Source organism: Canis lupus, chromosome 28 (genome assembly GCF_003254725.2).
Source record: "Canis lupus dingo isolate Sandy chromosome 28, ASM325472v2, whole genome shotgun sequence".
Classification (NCBI taxonomy): Eukaryota; Metazoa; Chordata; class Mammalia; order Carnivora; family Canidae; genus Canis; species Canis lupus.
In genome coordinates, this window is record NC_064270.1 from 27,432,489 (window position 1) to 27,454,296 (window position 21,808).

General features: G+C 49.5%; 1 protein-coding gene across 5 annotated transcripts in view; it reads right to left on the bottom strand.

The window, feature by feature from the left end:
* Positions 1-21,808, bottom strand: part of HSPA12A (heat shock protein family A (Hsp70) member 12A) — a 160,554-nt gene that overhangs the window by 17,864 nt on the left and 120,882 nt on the right. For all 5 annotated transcript variants that reach the window (XM_025467356.3, XM_025467352.3, XM_025467353.3 and 2 more), the window contains 5 exons: positions 15,945-16,030; positions 14,341-14,468; positions 10,370-10,556; positions 8,137-8,241; positions 3,660-3,776 (listed from right to left, as the gene is read on the bottom strand). In XM_025467356.3, coding sequence (XP_025323141.1) covers positions 3,660-3,776; positions 8,137-8,241; positions 10,370-10,556; positions 14,341-14,468; positions 15,945-16,030 — 623 coding nt within the window. The remainder of the gene's footprint in view (positions 1-3,659; positions 3,777-8,136; positions 8,242-10,369; positions 10,557-14,340; positions 14,469-15,944; positions 16,031-21,808) is intronic.

A 21,808-nucleotide genomic window follows, 5' to 3' on the forward strand; every position in this document is an offset into this window, starting at 1 on the left:
CTGCCCCAGTTCTGGGTGTCAGGGGCTGTTGCTTGTTGTGTTTCCCCCCCATGTGATTCTTTTTCACTGCGCTTTGTTCGGGAAGGGAAGCCAGTGCAAGCTATAACTCCGCGTTAGGTGACATCATCATATGTAAGGGAACATATTTTCTTTGACGGGTTTCTGGAACCCACTAGGGTTACACATTTTAGGCAAAGCGCCTCTAGAAATCAACTGGACTACTTCCTATCCACGATGACTCCCCCTCAAGACTCAGTGGAACTGTCTCTCCTTCTAGGTCTTTCCTGAAGGCCTCAGAAGAGGGATCAGCCATTCTTCCTGCAGTATACCATCTGTTCAGTGAAGCTGAACTTTTAACGGGTCTAACGATATCCTGAGGCTGTGAATTATAAAAGATAGAGATTTAACCCACTTTTCCAACAAGCATTTGACACAGGAGGAGTTTTTGGAGTTTCACAAATAAAACTGTATCCATAAAGTGCCCCGTGGCCCCACCAATCCCTGCACTGAATCACAGACTTCTGAGCAGCGGCCCCAGAACCATCCACTCCATGCCTGCTTCTTCCATGAGAGATGCTGCCCAGAGCCTCATCTCTTGCTCTGCATCCAGTGGAGGAATGAAGCTCAACCCCCATATGACAATGTCATGAACCTGGGTTCACAGGGCCACCAACAGGCCTGAAGGAAGGACTCCACTTCCTGCATGCAAGCAAAGTAAATGTGACCAGTTTCCCCGCTGTCCTGACCATCCTACCTCATCCTTCCAGCTCTTCCACCTGAAGCCAGGCTGATGAGCAGCATTCTGGTTGGAAGGGATGGTGGGCATTCTCAGATCTGAGAAGCCAGCTGACCCAAGAACTATGTTCCTTGCTCAGGTTCTCTATTAGCATGCTCCAGAGAAACAGAACCAGTAGGATGCACACAAACACAGAAAGAGATTTACTACAAAGAACCGACTCACACAATTATGGAGACTGACAAGTCCCAAGAACTACAGTCGGCAAGCTGGAGAACCATGAGAGCTCATGGTGTTGTTCCCTTACCCACAGGCTCGAGACCCAGGAAGAGCTAATGGCTCAGTTTGAGTCCAAAGGGAGGGGGAAAAAATGTTCCAGTTTGAAGGCAGGCAGACAGGCAGCAAGAATTCCCTCTTACTCTGGGGAGTTTCAGCCTTTCGTTTTAGGCAGGCCTTCAACTGATTGTATGAGGTCCACCAGCCTTAGGGAGGGCAATCTGCTTTATTTATTCAGTCAATTTAAATGTCAACCTCATTAAAAAATATTCTCATGGCAAATACTCAGAATGATGTTTGACCAACGTACCCCTCGGCCCAGTCAAGTTTACACATAAAATTAACTATCAGAGGTATATATTTATCTTATTCTGTATAATTAATGGAGGATAAAGAGAGGGAATGGGAGAGATGTTAACTTTGACCATGCTTCATTTCCATTTTGTCATGGGGACTCTTCCAGAAGACAAGATAAAGATATCATAGACTAGTCGGCCAAGCAGTTGAGCCCCTGTAACTCCCTTTGCCCCCTCCCCAAAGTACAAAAGGCTTCACTCAGCTGTGAGCAACCTGAGAGAGGGGTCTCATCTTGGTTACATAGGGTATGAATCCAGCGCCGACCACATCCCAGCACACAGAAGTCCCCCAGAGTGGGTTTGTTTAATGAAAAAATGAATGAGGAAACAAAGAATGACCGAATGGTCCCCTGTCATCTTGAAAGCCACTCAGTGGCTAAACTGGACACAAATATCAAATCAGAATTACAATGAGCCCAAAATTAAGTTGCACAAACACTACACCAACCAGAAGTTACCCAGCATCCAAAGGATCGGCCAGTCTGCAGAGTATCTCTGGGCTTCAGAAAGAAATATCCCCACGTCCATAAACATTGCTCACCTTCACTTTCGCAAGGAGCTGCTGACCCATCATCGACCCTCTGAGGTGCCATTTTGAGTCTGCCAAACCCTGAAGGCCACCGCACCCCCCTCTGTCTGGTTTCCTACTCACCCCGAGGAGGAGGGCTTCCCTGCCAGGCCCCACTCCTCAGAGAGCCAGCCCACAGCTCCAAGAGTCCCGACAAATCCACCAGTCCCTGCACCTCTTTCTGTTTCAGGCTAAAATAAGAACTGACCCTTTTCCGGGTCACATTGTTTGTCACTGCAGTTTTCCTATGGGAAAATGAGAGTCAGAGCCATGAATTCTGAGTGTCCTTCCTGTGACAACTCAGAAAGCCGGCTGTGTCTTCATGGACAGTCATGTCCTGGCGTCCCATCTTTGGACACTGCCTGGAGGCTGACACCGTGGAAAAGCTCCAGGAGGCCGAGGGCTTCTGTGGACAACTAAACTGCATTTGGTTTCTTCCTTTTTAAAGCAGTTACCTCTTTCTGGAACTTCCACCCTCTTCCTTCATCCCTATCAAAACAAATCTATTTCTGGCAGATACATAGACTGAGCCAGATTCTCACGCTGAAAGGGAGAGCAGAGCAGAGAGCCTGTGGCAGAGGAGGGACGAAGAAGTGGGGCGCGGGGGCAATGCTCTCCCCGGAACTCTGTCACCTGGAGTAAAGCTCCAAGCGTTGAGTACAGTTCATGACACCAAGGTACCCATGGCCATTTCGCTATGTTCGGCGTTCAGGGTTGCTCTGGTGGGTGGGTGTTTTGAAAGGAAAGGTTTATACATACGGCTACAAACTCAACATCAGAGACATGTCCCCTGAGAAGGGTGGCTGTCCCCTGAGAGGTCTGGCGGTGGGCAAGGGAACATCTCTTCCCTTGGTGACTTTTCCCAGCCCAGCTCTGGTTTAAGGCTCTGAAAACTGACTCTCATGGCACAGAGTAGGCCCAGGCCCCAGGGTGGGCTTCCATGAACCCAGGGGATTAACCACAGCAGGGACCAACTCTGACCTGCAGGTCAGCTCGGCCAGCCATTCTTGCCATGATGTCAGACCCTCATGGAAGCCCCATCATGGCACACATTGCCTGTGAACAGTGTGAGGGTTGGTGGCCGTGAGGGTCCATGGTACCAGGGATGCCCCCAGCACCCAGGAGGGACCGGCTGGCCATTGGCAATGGAATGCTCTGTCCACGGCGCCACACTGACTGGCACACTCCTCAGCCATGCCACTGCCCTCATCCAGGTGTCCGCCACCATGCAGGCCTGGTGGCCTCACCACCCCCGATGACCGTGTGTGCTCCCGTGTAGGTCACAAGGTGAAATGCACAGAAGACTATCCCATGTCCCTTATGTCCCGGCTGCATATGTGCAGATTTCAACCTCCATCCAAGCTGATGTGCCTGGCTCACAGCCCTCGGCTTTCTCTTTACTCTTTTCTTCTTCAAACATTCTTACTGCCCAAGCCTTTTCCTTGAGGTTCTCACTTCCATTCACCCGTGAAGAAATGTCTCTGTGCCCCAGTTTGATATCCTAGCCCTGGGGAATCTACAGTGTAGAAGGTGGTAGAAAGAAAGAAAACCGAGCCCAACCCTTGTGGACCTGACCCCCGTTCCTCCCCCAGGAAGAAGGCTCCATATCCCCGGGCCCGTGGGACACCCTTCACTGCCTCCCAGGGAGGCCTGTGAGAGTGGGGGGACAGTCACCACCGCAGACATCCTGCCCTCCCCCCGACCTGCCCACCCCCACACTCACCTGATAGGCAGCTTGTCTCATGAACTGCTTGGCGGGCTGTTTCCAAATGGCAGGCACTGTGATGACCCATCTGACATCAGAGTTCTCGAACTCTGACCCCCCCTGGTCACTCAGCTCCTAAAGCCAAGGGAAATGCCACAGGTCAGGTGGACACAGCTGGTCCTCCTACGGCTTCACTGAGGATTCCAGGCTTTCTGGCCATGAACTCTTGGGGCATCTATGCTACCGTCTCCTGAACTTACCAGTGTCAGGGAGCAAGGGTCAGTTTCCTGAATGTTCTGCAAGCAGGGATCTCTGCTGCTTTCACTCACTGAATGTGACTACAGGAGGAGGCAGGCAGGTCAGAGGCCTTTGGCCTCATTTTCCTTATCTGCACAGTGAGGATAATAATACCTAGGTCACACTGCGGTTGGAAGGAGTGATAATTTTCTGAGAGCTACATTTCCTGGGAGTTTATTCTGTGTCCACCTCGTTCAGCACTTTGCAGACCTCATCTCTATTAATCTCAGGATCCCATTAGGAAGGGATCATAACTGCGTACCCTTCCTAGAGACGGGAATCTAAGGCCTAGATATGTTCAGTACCTTTGTACGACTGCACAGCTGGAAAGTGACAGAGCCAAGATTTGCACCCAGACCCAGGTGGATCTCAACTCTAAAGGCCAAAGTCTTCACCAAATTGTTACATGTGGATTCAGATCTAGAACAGGGCCTGGCCCACAGCTGTTGTCAGAGCTGTCACTGTCCGCAACCTTATTGTGAGGCCAGCACCTCAGGGGAGTTCCCCTAGCAGGATGGGAAGGACACGGACAACATGACCTAAGCAAAGAACCACGCTGCCCTTAACTTTTGGTTGAGGTTTAAACCACATCAGCGGAACCACACGGATCGATGGGATGGGCGGAAGCATCAGAGGTCCACACCAAGTCCATACGGATAAAATACCCCAGAATAGTTCCCAGACTCAGTATTCCCATCTGTAAAATGGGGAGAATAAAACTAATGCCCAGTGTTTCTGGTGAGATTAAGTGAGAACACGTGGGAGCACCTTGCCCAGAAAAGACCTCTGATAGGGCAAAACTCCTTCCCACTTCTCTCCTCCTGTTGCCACATTCACCAGACAAATCTGAAATCAAACCTAAACACGCACCAACGCCCGGCTGCGTCGGAGTTGGTTCTGGGGACATGTTTCAGAAGATTAATAGGCTGATGATTTGTTTCTTGTGATAGGTATCTCATTTCCTCTCTCGTTTCAGTAGTTACCTTGACTGAGCCACTCTGTCACGGGATTAACTTCCTCGGTGATTAGACAGTAAATTTTTCTTTTCCCTTTTAAAAATTCTTTTCATTTTGAATTGCGACAATAACCCATAATGAAAAATCTACCACGTGAACCTTTTTTTTTTTTTTAAGCATACAGCTCAGCAGTGTGAAGTACGTTTAGTAAACTTTTTTTTTTTTTAAACACGTTTTTAAAAACATCTCTGCATTAGGCCCGCGTGAAACTGCGGGTTTTGTTTTTGTTTTGTTTCCTTGTTGTTTTATTGTGTTTTATTTCCCTGCAGGTCTGCATTGGGCTTTAAAGGCAGGTGAGTGCTGACATGTGTTGGGGAGGGTTCTAAGCATCCTGCCGATTACCATCCAGGCTATTTTAAACTCTTTAAACAGGAAAAGGCTCGAAATGTGAATGCTGGGCTTCCCTGGCTGTAGGGAAGGTTGTTTAAATAAGCGGTTTGTTCACCAGTGGATGGAATACAGCTTAGAAGGGAAAGCACCTTGCCGTTAATTAAACATCCCATCATGTCAGGCACTTTCACTTGCTTTCCTTCATGTATGTCAAGCCGGCTTCACAAGCCTGTGATTCCTGAGATGTGCTGCTCGAGTAGATATTCTATGTTGCTTATCCCGGTCCAACAAGAATAATCCCCTGCTCTGAATCCATCTGTCCTTCAAATACGAGCCGGCCTTCTCATGAAGGCCCTGGGTCTTATAACTCTCCTCAGAAAGCTTCTCTTCATGGAATCTCTACAGCATGTTCCCTGCTGGGAGAAGGTGCTAGCAGGTTCCTAAAGCCTTCCGCTGAGCTGATGTGTTCGGCCCACCCTCCTGCACCCCTGCTGGTCCTCTGGTCCTCTGCCCCCTCGACCTCTCCCCTCCCCTTCTGAGATGAGCTGTTCACTCTTTCCCCCTTGACCAACTTGAAACCCAATCCAATGTCATGGACTTTCTCAGGTCCTAAATTTTCCCCAGGTCCTCACAGCTCCTCCTCCTAACCCAGAGGCCTCCCAGGTCATCGGCCTCCCTCTGCTCCTTCACCTTTCTCCAGGAGGCCACGGGTACTACAGGCAGACAGTCCTTCACTTGGCTGTCAGGGCCACCAGGCGCTGAGCCCATCCCTCTGAGATCCCCGCTCTCGCGGCTGGCAGAGGTCCGCCTCTCTGTGCACCCCCTGGCCTGCCTGCTGCTGCCTGGAAGGATGATGCTCTCCTCTTACTACCAACGTCTCCCTCCTACTCCTTCCTTCTGTCCTCTCGCCTCTCCTCCCTTCTGGTGGAAAAATTATTTCCCAAAATATTTCCCCTCCCCTCTTACCCCCTCTTCCTTCTAGGGGCTTTCACGCTCCCCAAATGACCCTCCACTGCGCAAGTCTCAGAGCCTTCAGACATAACTGCTTCAGGATCTGAGTCTGCTGCTTCCATATGGCCTTCCTCCACCCTGGCAGCCCTGGGGACACTGTGGTTCCCCTCCCTCTAATGCTGTCTCTGTGGCCATGGCATTCCCCTATTGGAAATCCTTGGATGGCTCCCCATGACCCAAGAAGTTCCTTAGCTTGGCATTCAAGGCTTTGCACCATCTCGCTGCTCCCGCTCTGTCCTGCAGCCTTGCTCTTCTCCCATCACAAACTGCTCACTTTCCACAGCTGTCTGCTGTGTTTTCTTTCCCCTGTGCTCTCCTTGTGCCATTCCAGCAGCTTGAAACACCCACCCTTCCAGCTGCTGCCAGTGACAGCCCCCTAATGCACCTCCTCCAGGGAGCCTTCCCTGCTGCTGTTCATTGGACAGAACCTCTGCCTTCACCAAACACCAAACACCCACAGTTACCCCCTCACAACACCAATCCAGTGACTACGTACTCCTTCGCACTGTTTATTTTGACGCTGCCAGAAATTGTACAGGATCTGGCACACAATTTTGGTACTCCAAAATTTGAAAAAAAAAAAGAAGAAGAAGAAAAAGAAGGTACGTGAATGGATGAAAGCAGTATTCTGTTTTCACGTCTTTGTTTCCCTCGAGCCCTATTTCTAGAATTCTATACTATTTCTGGAATTTACTAAATTTCCTCTAGTGATCACATAATACCAAATGCTTCTAAAGTTCCCAATTCTTTTTGGATAAAGCTCAGTACACGAGGCTCCTTACGCATCTGATTTACACCCGCTCATCACCATGCCCAAGGGCAGAGGCACCAAGTGGATGGCTGTATTCCACTTAGAAGTTACCCAATTCCTGCACATCCAGGGTCATCACTGTGCAAACTCTGCAACAGCCATCCCAGGGGCTCCCTCAGGCAACAGCTTCTCCCTTGGGGCCTGGGGGGGGGACTGGGAGGAGGGACAGTCCTCCCTACCCGTTTGCCAAGAGTTTACTGCGCCCAGCCCCGAGGGAGGTATTTCATGCCCGATTTAATATCAAACAGCCCACAGGGTACACGACCTGCCCCACTCTTCAGGTTAGGAACGTGGGTATTGGAGAAATTAAGCACCTCGCCCTGAGATCCCACAGCCACCACATGTGTGTTCTTTCTTTTTGTTTTGTTTTCTTACTGAGATATAACTCACACACCATAAAACTCTTTTTAAAGTGTATAATTCAGTGAAGTTTTAGTATATTCCCAAGGTTATGCAACCATCACACTCTCTAATTCCATCACCCCAAAGAGAAACTCCATACTTATGAGCGGCCAGTCCCATCCCCTCCCCCAGCCCCGGGGCACCTCCTGGCTCTGGGGATTCACCTACTCTGGACGTTTCTTACAAAGGGAATCATACAGTTATTGTCTGGCGTCCTTCCCTCAGCGCAATTTCTCAGGGTTCATCCCCATGGTGGCATGCGTCAGGGCTCCGTTCCTTTCTGTGGCTAATATCCCATCGTACGGATAGACCCACTTAGTGACCCACTCATCCACTGATGGATGCTCGTGTGGGTTCCGCTTTTTAGTTACTACAAATACTGCTGCCATAAACACTCATGTACACATTTGTGTGTGAATAGGTGTTTTCATTTCCCTCAGGTACATACCAAGGAGTGGAATCGCTGGCAGCTTTGGGTTTCTACTTTTGAGGAACTGACAGGCAGCTGTCCCATTTTCCATTCCCACCAGCAGTGCATGAGGTTGAGTGCTGCTTTCTGAGGCTGCACCTGCTCCCCTCGCTGGCAGGTGCACCTCCCTCTACCATAGGGCCCTGGCACGTGACCTACCTTCAGCGCCTGCTCCTTGAAGTACTGCAGGGCGTAAGCGAAGATTTCAAGCGCCTTGACTTTCTTGCCATTTGCAGCTGTTAGGTCTGTATCCATGGTGAGGTCCTGGTGGGGGAGCAGGAGGAACAGTGAGACGAGCAAGGGGAGACGCGCCTTGTGGCTTCAGGAACTGCTACTTGAGATCTGGGGAACCCGGTGAGCCATATTCCTCTTTCCTGGTATGTGCTAGATGAGGAGAGTGTGTCCCCCCAAATGGACCTGGGCAGCATTGTCTCCCTACTGTGTAGGGGGCCCTGACTGTTCCCTTCAGCCCCTATCTCCACTTCTCCCTCCTTCCCTCCCTCTTGTTCGCTCTCTCCTGGATCCTCACGGAGCAGAGGCTTCAGGGAGGCAACAGAGGCCAGGAAGAGAGGAAGGCAGCAGGCACCACTGCTGATGCAATGTACACACTATTTCCACACTCGGACACACACACAGTCACCCTTGGGAGACCCTAGCAGAGGCCCAAGTCATCATGCCAACTCGCTGATGTGCACGATGCTAAACAGACATGAAGCTTTCATTCCCCGATGAGCTGCCAACCAAGTCACCAAAATAGAAGAGCTCCTATTTTAAGGCTTGTGCTTAATCCTCTTGAGAGCACAGCATCACTGCCTCCCTTCCTCTGCCAGAAGCTAAAGCAGTCTGGTCCTTGGGTGGAGGATGCTCTGTGAGATGCTGGCTGGACTGGGGTTATGAAAAAAAAATGACAGGTGCTCACAGGGCAGGCACGGGCAGAGAGTGGGAGCTAGCATCAGGAGGAAGCCCCCAAGGCAGCCCAGATGCACAGGCTCATGATTACCAGAGGGGGAAAAAATCAGCCTCCAGATTGATCTAGGCTGGATAATGAGGCTTTGCCTTGAGAGTCTGAAGGGGCACAAAGCTACTAACCAGCTTCGGGGAGTCCATCAGCTGTCCTGACCCATTGGCATAAGCTCACTCTTCCCAACCAGACACCCCACCCCTGGTGCTCAACAAAGACATCTCAGATTTTGGGAGGCAACTCCTAGGCTCAGAAAGGTGGCGAAGCATCGGGAAGCCACAGGGTCAGAATTGAAAAAAAAAAACTCAAAACGGAAGAAATGTCCTATGCTCCCACCTGCATGAGACCCCTCTGACATTGAACATCATCAGGTGAAACAGGAAGGCTGCATTTCAGGCAGAAGCCTGTTGTCTGCTTTACGGAGAGAGAGCCGGGCTGAGGAGCACAGAGCCCTGGAGGCAGGGCGCTGGCTGCTGGGTTCCCATTAACATGTGTTTTGTCATCTGCAAGCACTTCACAGCAGAAATGAAAGCAATAATAACAGGAGCTAGCAATTGGCTAGAATTTACTAAGTACCCGCGCGGCTCTAAGAGCTTTATGTATTTTGATTCCTTTAATCCTATACCATCCCCGTGAAGAAGGCACTGTCAGTGTCCCTCTTTTACACAAGAACCAGAAAGGTTAAGTCACTTGGATTAAGTATCTTGCAGGTGTCAGAGACAGGATTTAAATCTAGGGCATCTGGTCCCAGGATGCGTGGTCTTAAACACCATCTCCATCCTGAATTTCTAAGTAGTACTGAGAGCGAAGGAAAATGTGTGGGATGCAATGCTCAAACTGAAAAAAAAAATCCTATCCTATGGTCCAAACTTTCCCCCTGAAGCTTGGGAGCGGGGCCCAACTGATGAAGACGGCTTAGGGTACTGGCACACTGGGAGCAGGGCTGCTTTGGGAGTTGAGCCTCCAATCACCAGGCACCGGATTTCCTGAGCTACCCGCTGCCCCTCACAGAAGGTTTACTTCTAAACTTATTTTTAATAGCCACTGTCCTGGGTCCCCCAAATGCCCCTGGCCCCGGAGGCCTGCCCTCAGAATCCCCAGATCTCCCAGCAACCCAGCAACTGAAGAGGGAGCTCCTGGTGTGGCAGGGAGCCCCCAGCCCCCTCTGCCTGCACTCCAGCCAGTGTCCACTCTGAGCAGTTTCCAAGGCAAACACAGTATTAAATATTCTGAGTATCTCTCTGCCCACGTGTGTATCAGAGTGTGCTGTGAATTCCACCAAAGTGTTGTGTGCTCCAGGTCATTCCTAAAATTACAGCAAATGGATGTTAATTTTTGCTTGGGAGAAACCCGAGGGTTCCCTGGGTTGGGAAGACCTCTCCCCTGCCAGGGCTGGAGGACTTGGGCCCAGGGAAGGAAGGGCTGGCTTACCCCGGTGGTATGCAGCTTCATCTTGAACTTCTCCAGGTACAGCCACTGCTTGGCCTCGTTGGGATCCAGGTCATGGTAAAAGTCCCTGGCGGCGTACCCGAAGCTGTGGAACTTCCTCTCCGGGGTCAACAAGATGGTGGTCGGGGTCTTCTGGTTGGACACCCCAGGGTCTCCCCCTTCCCATCGCCTGACACCAAGGAAAGGCAGAGGTTATGAGCTCTTCCTTCATCATCCCAGTTCAGGCAGCACCGATCCCAGCACCTCCTGTGTGCACAGTTCTTATAGGTGTGGGTGCTCACAGTAGCCACTACCGGCGCACTCTGGTTCCACTGGTTGAGTAGTGATCAGAGACACGACTTCAGCCAGAAAGAAGGAAAGGGCAGGTGCCTGGGTGGCTCAGTCGGTTAAGGGTCTGCCTTTGACTCGGGTCATGATCCCAGGGTCCTGGGATCGAGTCCTACATCGGGCTCCCTGCTCAGTGGGGAGTCTGCTTCTCCTCTCCCTCTGCTCATTCTCTCTCTCTCTCTCTCTCTCTCTCTCTCTCAAATAAATAAATAAAATGTTAAAAAAATGAAAGGAGCAAGCACCAGGTTCTTGCTCGGTGACAAGGTCTACTTCAACCTTCCACTCAGCGTTTACGGAGCATCTACTGGGTGCAGGGGCTGGTGACACAGAGATGAAATATTTATGTGTCTGCCTTCAGATAACTCACAACCCAGTAGGTTATATCTTTTTGCAGGGAGATGGGGGTCTGGTTTTTTAATTTGCAAGCCCTCAAAGCAAATGTACAGCTGGCTTATGTGGTCTCTAAAACAAGGTAGGGTATACATAAACATACTTGCCTTATCACACGGGAATGAGGGGTCCAGGAAATGCACTCAGGGGTCAGAGAAGGCAGAGGTACCAGATGGTGGGGCAGGGGGAGGAATGCAGGGCTCCGGAGAGACTCGAAGGACCGACAGAGCTGTCAGGATCTTGAAGGAGGGAAAGGCACTGCGGGCTGCTCAGAGGTGGGTGAACCCGGGGCATGTGCGGGGATGCTGAGTGATTGTGTGAGGCAGAGAAGGAATGTGAGAAATAAGATCGGGAAGGTGTTTGGAACCAGGCTGCAGAAAACCCCGGGGCGGAGGGAATTAGTCAGTAATGGGGGGAGCCACTGAAGTTTGTAGGGCCGGAGCACAGCAGAATCAGAGCTGTCCTGAACTAGACAGGAAGCTGGGAGGCTGAGGAGGAGGCTGAGGCCTTGTCTGGGAGCAGAGGTGAAGGGGTTCCGACCAGGATAGAGGGAAGGCATGGAGGAGGATGAGCTGTCCCGAGGGAGCACCGAGCCAAAGGGCCATGGTGGTGAGCAGGAGCCGAGGCACCCAGAGGTCCCAACTTGGGAGCTCAGAGGAGAAAGCACCCTTCACAGAAACCTGGAGCCCTACCCAGGGAGGTGACAGGGAACGTGGGGAACTCCAGGTTAACCTGGTAGCATTGAACTCCCCGGAGGGGGTTGAAGATGGAAGCCTGGCATTCACAGGAGAGATCCAGGAGGAAGCAGACTTGGTGCCTCACACTGGGGTGAGAGTGACAAGATGGCAGGAGAGCCCTGATGGGGGCAGTGGGGTGGGAAGGGACTGTGTCCCGTAAGGCTGTGTCCTGAAGAGGCAGGTGCCAGAAGAGGAGAGAGGTGAGTAGAGAGGTGAATACAGGCAGACAGAGGTGATGGGATTACATCCTGGAGCTGATGGCAGGGTGAGGGAGTGGGGCGGGGGCTAGGTGGAGCCCCAGAGAAGCTTCCTTCCTTCTATTAGGAAGAAAGAAGAATAGGAAGGGGAGTAGAGAAGGCAGGTGACTCAGTGCTTTCCCCTCCTTCTCCAGGACCATGGCAGAGAAGCCACGGCTGCCAAGGCAGCCAGGATGCTCTCTTCTCTACCAGGTCTGACTTTGCAGCTGGCTCCCATCCTGCCACTGGCCACACAACCTATGAGAAGCCTCTGGTGGTGACACAGTACACGAAGGGAAACACACCTCTCTCCCCGGCCTGCAGGGTGCCTGGCTGAGCTCACACCTGCTCCCCACATGACATTGTTAAGCATTAGTGGGACCATCACAGTCCAGGTGGAGAGCCAGCCTAGATTTGCCATGCAGATGGGTCTGGAATCGTCCCTGGCAGGTTCCCTGGTCAAGCTCCACCAAGATGCAGGCTTCTACCCAGGGAGTCGAAGTCTCCATGACGACTGCACTGAGACCCAGGGATGATCACCTCCCAGGCAGACTCTGGGCACCTGGTGCTCCACACATGACCTGTCACAAATGGACTTTCTGCTACTATTAGAACTGACGTTTTCACTAGGTTCACGCAAAGAACCTCCTGAGTTTTCTCCCTTCCAATTTTTATTCCTTCATTCCTATTAAAATACGAGAAAATGAAACTTTCTCAACCACAATTCTGTCAGTCTGGATCAAGGTTAACATGTTCTGATTGAAATAAAATTCACATACAACCTCCCTCTAGAATCTCTACAAGAATGGAGACGATGTCTCTAGAGGCCTAAACACTGCAGATACTGCGTGGATCCCTCCCAAGCAATTTTAATGTTATTTAGCTCTTTCTGCCCCCCCCCCCATTTTCCTGTAAGTCTATCCCTTTGAAATAATATTTCTTAAAACAACTGTGTAGAAGCTTATTAATGCTTATTCTAGCTTTTAATACCATGTTCTTCTCCCTTCGGGGTTTCCGTCCCTGGGGACAGCAGAGCAGACCTCACGGCAGGTGTCTAGCTACCTGGAGGCAGAAACCTGGTGGCAACTGGACAAGAGGGCTATGCTGTCACCAGGGTTCCCCACAAGAACAAGCTTTTGGTTATTTCCTAATGATATGACACCCATGGGTCTCTGGAGCCTCTTAGGACATCTAAACCAAGATTGGGGTGGAGGCCACTTCTATTATGACTTCTGTTTTAAGCAGCACACTCTAAAAATGCATAAGATCTTACTCTGGGAGCCATAATTAAATTCCACAATTGTCAACTAAAGGAGTTCCAAAGCCAATCACCGTGTATCTCTGGAGCCATCCTTGGATTTGGAAAATGAGAGTGATAAACTCCTGGCTCCTGAAGCTTTGAGGGGTCACAACACTGCAGGAGGACCATGCACCCGACTGGAGGAGCCTGCATGGGTGCCAGGGTAGACCAGAGTCCTCACAGATAGTCCATCACGTGGGGATGCAGAGGACGAGAGGGCGTTCTAGGCTTCTGTGTGTATGGCAGGGCCAGGTGGAGAAGGGGAACGGTGTCCTGAGCACAGAAAGTGTCCCAAGAGACCCAGGGCAACTTCAGGCTGACCCTTTAGGTTTACTTGGCTGAAATTCACCCCAATCTGCTTTCTGGTTACTATCATGTAAGAACTAGCACCTTCTCCACTTATATTCAACTCTGTACTAAGTCCTTGACAGGAAATCTCATTTCATGTGCACAAACACCCTGTGAGACAGATACCGTCAATACCTCCATTTCACAGATGAGGAAACTGAGGTTTAGAAGGTCCAGCAATTGCATAAGATCACACAGTATGTGGCTGAGCTGACGCCTGGACCTCCTGCATCACAGATATCCTTTAAGTCAGCACCTCTTGCCCAGACTGCATGTTGGAATAACCCGGGCCAGGTTTCAAACACACTGTCCAGGCCTTCCCCAGACCCACTGAGTCAGAATTAAACCAATGATGTTACACAGACCAGGAACCTGGAGCCCAGAGATGAGAGTGGTTTACCCCAAAGTGGCACCGCGGGTTTGGGCTGAGCTGAGCCAGAATCCAGGACCCACCCACTAAGTGCCATTCACCTGCTTCTCAAACTAATGCCCCGCCCCTCCCCCAGGGTCCTCCTCCAAATCTGCACAGGTATGGTGACCGGCGCCTGCACAGGTATGGTGCACAGGTATGGTGACCGGCGCCTGCACACGACCCTCCCTGCCCACAGCACTCACCTCATCACGTGGATACATTCTGGCTCCTTGGTGAAGCTGTAGGCATAGCCACTGGACGTGGTTCCAAAGTCAATGGCCACCACCACCAGAAACGTCTGTTGCTCCGAGACGTTCGTGTCAGCGTCATTCTGCAGGTGTACAGAGCAAGGTATGGGGGTGGGTGGGGGCCGCTGAGCCTGGTGTTCTACTCTGGCCAGCTGTGCACCCACTATAGACAGAATTCTGGCTCAAGTGTGCCACACGGTGAGCCCTATGGAGAGGGCAGGCCAGCCTCGGTTCTCCACCCAAGTGGCTCAAGGAGACACTGAGGTGCTCCCTGAGTGGAGGACCACGTTGAAGAGGGGAGGCACTTGCCTACAGCTTGTCTACCACTCCCTTCATCGACTGCTTATGAACATGACTAATTATGGAAAGTCCATCCAGTCTGGAAGGCCAGTGGTTCCTTGAGTGACACAATCGTTCCCTGCCTTCCCCGAATTCCCATGCAGACCTCCAGAACTGCCCAGAATGATTTGCCAGCTGTGGCCTTGCCACATCCCAAGTGAGTACTCCATCTGCTCAGCCATGTCGTGTGTGGGAATAGGGCTTTGCCAGGGACCCTGGCCATGTGATCCTGGCAAGTCGTGTCCCCTCAGGGTCCAGAGCCTTTTCTCAACATCAAGCCAGTTGATGGTCAGGCCATTCCAGGTTTCCAAACCTTTTTTTTTTTTTTTTTAATAATGCAGTGTAGACTTTTTTTTTAATATCCACAGAACTTTGCATTATAAACCAATAAAGTTTGGGTTTGAAGTGTACTGCTTCAAGCAGAGGGTGAGAGCCCCACCCATCTGCCCCCTTCTCACACTGTCCTCCATCCCTGCACAGTCCAAGGTGACCCAGAACCCTCAGAGTGCAGTCTGGAAACCCTCAGTGTGAGGACTTGGCCTTCGGGGGCCGGGCTTCCAGTTTCCCCAGGACTGAGGGAGTACCAAGGCCCCAAGTAAGGTAAACCCAGGAAAACCAAGACAAGCTGGTGCCTCTACCTAGTAGGGCTCCTGCAAAGCCACCCCTCCCTGGAGTGAGGCTCCCTCTGCCCTCTTCTCTGGTCAGCTACATGTAAGTCCCTTGGACAGCTGCCCCACAGAATCCATCTTTTCAGTGGAAGGGTAGGGTGAGAGCAAATGCCCAGTCTCCAGCCCCTTCCTCATCCAGGTTTTCTCTCCCAGGCTGGCTGTCGCAGAAGCAAGCCCAGCCACAGGCCTGCAGACAGGGCAGTTAGCTATAGTCGAAAAGTCGCTGCATTTCACTGATGCACCGGCCAGATGTGGCTTTCCTCTCCCAAAAGGACGCCCCAGTGTCTCTGTGCCCTCAATCTCTAAAGGGTGCTTCCATCCTGACTTCTATGCACCCAGGCCAGCAGCTCCAGAAGCACCAGCCACACCACAAAAAGCCTTTTTAGGCCCAGGGTAGCAAATGGGCTTGGTGGGCTCCCATGGCTAATCCCGGCACAGTGTACTCCCCACCCACCAATGTGAGGGGCTGCCGAGCAGCCTGTCTCGTGACAGCAGATCTAGAAAGCAAAGATAGTCAGCACACACCCCCATACATGTATATACATTTCTTACCACAATATGGGAAGGGGACAGTGGTGTTATTCCTGTGTCCCCCAGACTCCGGGCTGGAGATGAATATGCAGACGTGGGGGCTGTTTCTGAAAAGAAAGACAAAGGTTGTCCTTAGAAGTGGTGTGGGCTGAGCCAGGGGCAGAAAGAAGCAGCAAGGCTTCACCGCTGCAGGCACTGTGGCCCCTGAAAGCCTGAACCCGGGCCTGTTCTGGGTTCTGTTCTGGCTCCTTGTACTGGGTATTTAGAACCACGAAATGAGACATTCCTTCTCTCCTCGTGACCAGCAGGCCTCTCACTATGTCCCACCAACTCCCACTTAGCAGAGATACTGCTTGATCCCCTCATCGTTCTTAACCTGGGCAGCATGATGGTGCATGGTGTGCATTGTCTGTGTGCATGTTTTGGGAAGAGTACCCACGGCTCTCAGGTTCCCCACCCTGCCCCACAGATCAACAAGCCCTATTACAGGGATACAGGACAGGAGTGCAGCTTCCAGAAAGAACTTCCTTGTTTAGTGGACACATCACCTCCTCCCTCCCCCTAGCAGGAGGCTACATCACAATGGGGGGAACTCATCTCTCTTAGTGATCCTGAAGGCTTTTGACATTTAATAAGAAAAACCGCAGCAGAAAGTCAGGTAGATCAGCATTCCTAGACCTCGCACATGGGGCCCTACAACAGACATGAGGTCAAACCAGAGAAGAGCCAACAGCAGAGCAGCACCAGCATCACTTTGTTGATTGCCTTACTACTCTTATAATTATGCAGGGACTGACATTTGTCGTGACACCCTGCCAGAGCCCGGTGGCTCCCCCCGAGGAATGAGCACCCAAGGAGAAGTCACACTGTCCCTGCTGGAAGCTCCACAGTGGTCTTGCTGCCTACCACCCCAGGACCGGCAGGGCCAGCAGAGCAGCAGAACAAGGACTGCGGGCTCCCATTGTAGAGACGATGAGCAGCCCTGGGCACCTGCAAATCCCAGGTGCCATTGGGGATGCTCTGCAAATACTGCTCCATGTAGTACACAGCCTAATAACCTGGTAGGAAGGATGGGTAATCTGCTAAAACATACTTGTGGTCCAGGAAGCCCAGAGGGTGTAAGGTGTCTGAGAAAGTCCTGTCTGCTTCTAGGGGAGTGCAGGAATCCTTCCATCTCCCTCTGTTGCCAAATCACTTTGGTTAATCCCACACACTTACTGGTTTTTGTTTTTTCCTGCTTGGTGAGAACTCAAATAGCATCATTACAGTGGGTGCCAAATGGGCTGAGGGAATGAAATGAATCATGAAAGGGTGAATGTGAGCCTTCAAATCTGCACAGCCACCTCCATTCTCTGCAGGCATCTGGTCTCTTTTCCTGAGAAGGCTCCAGTTCCAACCCCTGGGAGAAAATGTACAAAGGCCCGAAACCAACTTGCTGGGCAAAGGACTTCACCAGATATTTCTCCAAAAAAGATACACAAATGGCCAATAAGCATGTGAAAAGATGTTTAACATCATTAGCTATTAGAGAAATGCAAATCAAAACCACAATGAGATACTGCTTTATACCCACTAGGATGGCTGCTATTAAAAAAAACAAAAAGAGGGGCAGCCCCGGTGGCGCAGCGGTTTGGCGCCGCCTGCAGCCTGGGGTGTGATCCTGGAGACCCAGTATTGAGTCCCACATCGGGCTCCCTGCATGGAGCCTGCTTCTCCTTCTGCCTCTGTCTCTGCCTCTCTCTCTGTGTGTCTATGAATAAATAAATTAAAAAAAAGAAAGAAAATAATGTTGGCAAGTATAATGGAGACCCTGGAACCCTTATAGATATCTGGTGGGAGTGTAAAATGGTACAGGTGCTATGGAAAACAGTTTAGTGGTTCCTCAAAAAATCACATATAGAATTACCATAAGACCTAGCAATTCTACTCCCAGGTATCTACCCAAAAGAATGAAGCAATATTATTTATAATAATCAAAAGGTAGACAAAAGCCAAGTATCCATCAAAAGTTGAGTAAACAAAATGTGGCATGTCTATACAATGGAGTATTACTCAGCTGTGAACCGGAAAGAAGTCCCCATCCATGCTATGATATAGATGAATGTAGAAAACGTTATGCTAAGTAAAATAAACTGGACACAAAAGGACAAATATTGTACAATTCCACATATATGAAATATCTAGAATAGGCAAGGTCATAGAGACAGTAAGTAGACCAGAAGTTTCCAGGGGCTGGGAGAGAGAAGGAAGGAATGTGGAGCACCGAGTTTCTATTCTGAGTGATGACAAGGGTCTGGAAACAGTAGTGATGATGGTTGCACAACACTGAGAATGCAATAATGCTCCTGACTTGTACACTTAAAAATGGTTAAAAGCGCAAATTTTATGTTTTATATACTTAATCACAATAAAAAGTTTTTTAATTAAAAAAACTCAACTTGCTCATCTTAGAGGGAAAGCAACTTCTCGTTCCTAGGAGCATTCATGGCTCAGTGCTCTTGAAAAGGGAACAGAGACATAAGCCCAGCTCCTGGCCCAGCCGACTCAAGTCCACCTTCTTTGCTAATCTCTCAGCCAAGGGTACCTACCCCCTTCCATAAAGCAGAGGGAATCCTGCTTCTCTGCTAGGGAGTCCAGCCAGATGGTCCTTCCCACCTGTCGGCGAGATATCTGCCCTGCCCATGGCCCCTTGGGCAGCCTGCAGAGAGATGCCATTAAGCACTGGGAGCCACCTTCTCTCCACCTGCTACCTGCGAGGCCCAAGGCCATGTGTCCACATTTGCACAGAAGGTCTTGGAAGACACCAAATGTCTAATTGCCCAGTAAATCTGGTGTTGGCAATTAGCAAACAAGCTATTATCCACAGACAAACCATCCACCCCGCTGTCTGCTTGGTTCTAATTATCCCATCACTCAACTCTTCTCAGAGCACGTCCCATTGACTTGCAAAAGAGCATGTGTTGGGCCACACATGGAACACATGCCTCAGGCCCTCAGAGGACTCCAGGATACTCGAGGACAAGAACCAAGGATTTTCTTGGTGCCCCCTGTACCTCCCCAACCCGGTCCCTTGCTGATCACTCACTCAGCCAGGCCTAGAGGCAATTGAACCTCATGGACTTTCTCTATCAGAAGGTAAAATGCAGCTGTACCATGCAATGATTTAATACTGATTTGCATAGAGGCATGGAGGAGTAACATTTTATAGACGCATGCTAATCATGCACGCCCACATCTAGAGCTCTGTATATCCCAAATCAAAGATAACGCACCAGTTAAGGTGTATCAATCCCGCACAGGAACAGAATACACAGAGCCTGTAGGGACAAATTTTTTTCTATTATTTAAGTTTTTAGGATGTTCAAGTGGTGCTTACAAATTCGTGGAGAAAAGAATATGGGATATGGAAAAAAAAATACTTCAGGCCCTGAGGGGTATGGGTGATTTCTAGTGTGCTAATAATCTCAACCGAGCTAGAGAGCTCTCATTCAATAGGTAGGTAATTAGGAATAAACACAATGGGGTCAATGGAATATTATCCATTGATCTATTGATATTTGACAGATCTGAGGTAACAGACAACAGAAAAAAAAAGTATATATATGCTATGTCTATAAGTACAAGGCACCTGCTGCATATCCTGGCTACGGACCACTTACACATAGGCCATAATCCACAGCAAGAAATACCAACTGTCACTAGCTTGGACAGTTAAAGCCAATGCAATGACATCTGCCCCGTGAATATACCCACCTATATGATATTCCAGTTCAGGACACAGAAGGCCTAAGCACATCGGAACAGACAAGCAAGGCAAAGCTAAGTGCCCAACAAGGATAGAGAGCTTTAGAGTGCAGGCTTGGGAGCCAGAAAGGAAGCTGATGGAAAAGGAGGCAGGGAGAGGAGACTGGCTGAAAATAGAGATGAGAGCAAGATAGTCCATCAGGATGTGTTGCTGAGGGACCTGGGAGTTTTAAAAAATACTTACTCCACTCTTCCAGCAACATTAAATAGACACTCACAGCATCTTCCATGTCAAGCACTATGTCCCTCTGAAATGTAGTAACACAGAGAGATCTGGTGATTTCACATCACAGAATTAGAAAAACACTGAACATTTCAAGAATGCCATCAGCCACAGAATGATGGTCAAACTGAGGAGAAAGAGACCCTGAGGCTTTCTAGTAAACCAACAGAAAATAACTGTCGATCTCCTTTGCTCTTAATTTCAGATAATTTCACGTCACTTGTGTCTTGCGTATTTACTATGCAATTTTTTTTCTAGTTTGTGTGAATCTAAAAATAATTTGGTAAGGGTGTTTCTAGGTTCACTCAACCCAGGACTCACCTCCCAACACATTCTTCAACCAAATCACTTTTAAAATAATTTTTGCAGCAAAGAGAGGTCTATAAATAAAGGCAAATATCTTTGCAGCAAAGTAGAGGATATAAATAAGTAAAAGTCTGACTCAAACAACAAGTCTCCTGCCACAGGATTTTTTTAGAACCCCAAACCAGATAGTGGAGGAGAAACTAGCTTTTTACTCATCACTGGCTTTAGGGGTTAATATGCATCACTGGCCTAAGGGGTGTGAGAATTAAGACATAGGTTTCATCGGGGTTCTTGTTATAAAATGCCAGACATGTGAAAGTCAGACATATTTTTATTTGCTCCTGGATTTAATGGCTTTAATCAAAGCAGATGTTCTTAAAATAAAAAACAGTCTTGATAAGAAACGTCAAAGCCAGCCGTAATTCATGAACTTGCTTGTCGTTCTCTGCTGAAGACATTACTCAGCAAATGGCCGTGAGCAGATTTGTAGACTTTCTGAGATACATAAAACCAATCCTCCTCCATAAATACAGCTTTAAAAAAAAAAATGAAGACAGAACTGTAGGGCTGACTTTCTTCTACAAGGCTCTAGGCTCCTGTGAAATGACAGGTGGTCTCAACAATGGTGACTCCTCAGCTTTTCTGAATAGGTCTTCTTTCTAGCTGCCAGATTTATGTATCTATCAAATAAATGCTCAATTTCACAAGGATTTTTAGGTCTGGTCCTTACAATTTAAAAAATGCAATATATATTTTCATTCCTTTCCCCTCCTAGCTGTGAGATAATAGGTATTTGCTGACAATTGCCTAAAATCAGGCTTTTAAAGGAAGCTCTCCCTTTCTCTCTCCTTACTTGCCCTCCCTGCACTGTCATCTTTGAAAATTGATCAGCTCAAGGTCATGTGTAGGTTACGTGCAAAAATCTTTTAAGAAGGAAAATAAAAGAATTTTATTACCCTATAACAGGCTTCATGGCTAGCTGAACTAATGCATTATTACTGTAAGCTGAACTTCCATTTCAGTAAATAATTTATGGGTTTCTTTTTTTTTTAATCACCATGGTTGATGTCCAGAGTAAATGGAAATTTTATTGGCATGAACCGGGAGACCCTCCTGGCTACAAAGAACACTGAGTGTAAAATAGCTGCTCTCCAAATGCTAAATAATAATTATGGAAATGAGTATTTATAGTGGTAAAACTGACAGCACCAGGCACCGCAGAGAGTGGGGGGCTGTACCAGGCCCATGCCGACACTGGGCAGCCAGTTGTCTGCCCCCCAGGATGGCTTAGGAGCCGTAATTTGCAGTGCTCCAAAAGAGAATGGGAGCAGCTGCTGGATTTCCCCAGAGACAGCCCCACAAGTCCCCGCGACCCCAGACTATGAGCAGGGGGTGGTTCATAGGCACATGCATGTCAGGCCACTGCTAGGGAAGGTGAGGGAATGGCTTCTAGACCGACAGGTCTTCCTACTAACTTTCATGAATTACATCCAGCAGCCTCACGGCCCTGACCCCTGGAACCTAGCATTTGGAGGGGCTCCACAGCTCACCC